The 1921-nt window shown below is 51.0% G+C and overlaps 1 protein-coding gene across 1 annotated transcript; it reads left to right on the top strand.

Annotated features, from left to right (window-relative positions):
• Positions 1–224: 224 nt before the first annotated feature.
• Positions 225–1172, top strand: LOC136165511 (olfactory receptor 10H1-like). The gene has a single exon (XM_065932021.1). It carries the CDS (start codon positions 225–227, stop codon positions 1170–1172), a length of 948 nt encoding a protein of 315 aa, XP_065788093.1.
• Positions 1173–1921: the final 749 nt, after the last annotated feature.

Raw genomic sequence — 1921 nt, 5'->3', positions numbered from 1 at the left:
AGATGCGTAGCCTCTCTGAACCAAATATTCTCAGTGCTTATGCTTCAAACGATCAGAATAATTGATAAAAACAACATCTCCCCCACTACATTGATTCAGCCAGTGTCATCTGTCTTTTGTCAGGAGCAGCCCTTTGGACAGAGTCAGGAATGATGGAAGCTAATTCCCCTGTCTATCCAGTAGCTGACCTCTCCACGTCACACCGCACTTCAGGCACAGCCCCCATGCAGGGAGCCAACTTCTCAGCAGTGACTGAATTCATCCTCATCGGCTTCTCCGCCTTCCCCCACCTTCAGCTGATGTTCTTCCTGCTCTTCCTGCTGATGTACCAGTTCACGCTGCTGGGGAACCTGTTCATCATGGCCACCGTCTGGAAGGAGCACAGCCTCCACACCCCCATGTACCTCTTTCTGTGTGCCCTCTCCATCTCTGAGGTCCTCTACACTTTCACCATCATCCCGCGCACGCTGGCCGACCTGCTCTCCACCCACCGCTCCATCCCTTTCAAGGCCTGTGCCAGCCAGATGTTCTTCTCCTTCACGTTTGGCTTCACCCACTCCTTCCTGCTCACCGTCATGGGCTATGACCGCTACGTGGCCATCTGCCACCCCCTGCGCTACAACACGCTCATGAGCCCCCGAGGCTGCACCTTCCTGGTGGTCTGGTCCTGGGCTGGAGGCTCAGTCATGGGGCTGGTGGTGACATCTGCCATCTTCCAACTCATCTTTTGTGGACCCAATGAGGTCCACCATTTTGCTTGTCATGTGCCCCCACTATTGAAGTTGGCCTGTGGAGCTGACGTGCAAGTAGTGGCCAAGGGCGTGGGCCTGGTGTGTATCACCGCCCTGCTGGGCTGCTGTCTCCTCATCCTCTTGTCTTACGCCTTCATCGTGGCTGCCATCTTGAGGATCCCTTCAGCTGAGGGCCAGCACAAAGCCTTTTCCACGTGCGCGTCCCACCTCACCGTGGTGGTCGTGCACTATGGCTTTGCCTCTGTCATCTACCTCAAGCCCAAGGGGCCCCAGTCTCTGGAAGGAGACACGCTGATGGGCATCACCTACACGGTCCTTACTCCCTTCCTGAGCCCCATAATCTTCAGCCTCAGGAACAGGGAGCTGAAGATCGCCATGAAGAAGGCCTTCCTCAGCAAGTTCTACCCTGAAAATATATGATTATCTGGGAAGAATTCCTTGGAAATAGCTAAATTGGGTTACCAGATGCTACCACCAGAGGTGACACCCTGCAAGCATGTAATAACCTACATCTATCTGATGCTTTACGGTTTACAAGGACCCTTATTGGCAACATACAAATGTTTGCAAAATTCAACAGCCCATGAATGTATTCAGGGTGGAAAGATGTATGAAATGATAAAATGCATGATGTCAGATTCATTGATTTCCTATCTGTTGCAGGACATTTGACCAGGTAGCAGCATTAAACCCCAAATCTGCTTTTCTTCTGCCAGAAACCAGGATAGACTAATTGCACCCATCACCATAAACCCACATCGCAAAGAGAAATGGATGAGGCCATGCCTTCACTTTCTACTAGGTGGCAACAGGGCTTCCTTTGTGGCTTAGCTGATAAAGAATCCTCCTGCAATGAGGAAGACCTGGGTTCAATCCCTGGGTTGCAAAGATCCCCTGGAGAAGGGAAAGGCTACCCACTCCAGTATTCTGGACTGGAGAATTCCTTGGGACTGTATAGCCCATGGGGTCACAAAAAGTCAGACACGACTGAGTGACTTTCACTTCTCAGGTGGCATCAGGTAGCCACAACTCAACTTTTGTGAGGCTACAGAAGACTTAGTCAGATTACAGCAGAGGAGTGCAAAGCACCCTAAATTTCAGCATTGCACTACCTGTAACAAGCAAACTCAGGAAAAGCTGAGGACATCTCCAAGTTTCAAGTGTGAATC

The sequence above is a fragment of the Muntiacus reevesi genome, chromosome 1, assembly GCF_963930625.1.
Source record: "Muntiacus reevesi chromosome 1, mMunRee1.1, whole genome shotgun sequence".
NCBI classification, from domain to species: Eukaryota; Metazoa; Chordata; class Mammalia; order Artiodactyla; family Cervidae; genus Muntiacus; species Muntiacus reevesi.
The sequence above is the reverse complement of the archived record's forward strand: the minus strand, read 5'-3'. Positions and strand labels throughout refer to the sequence as shown.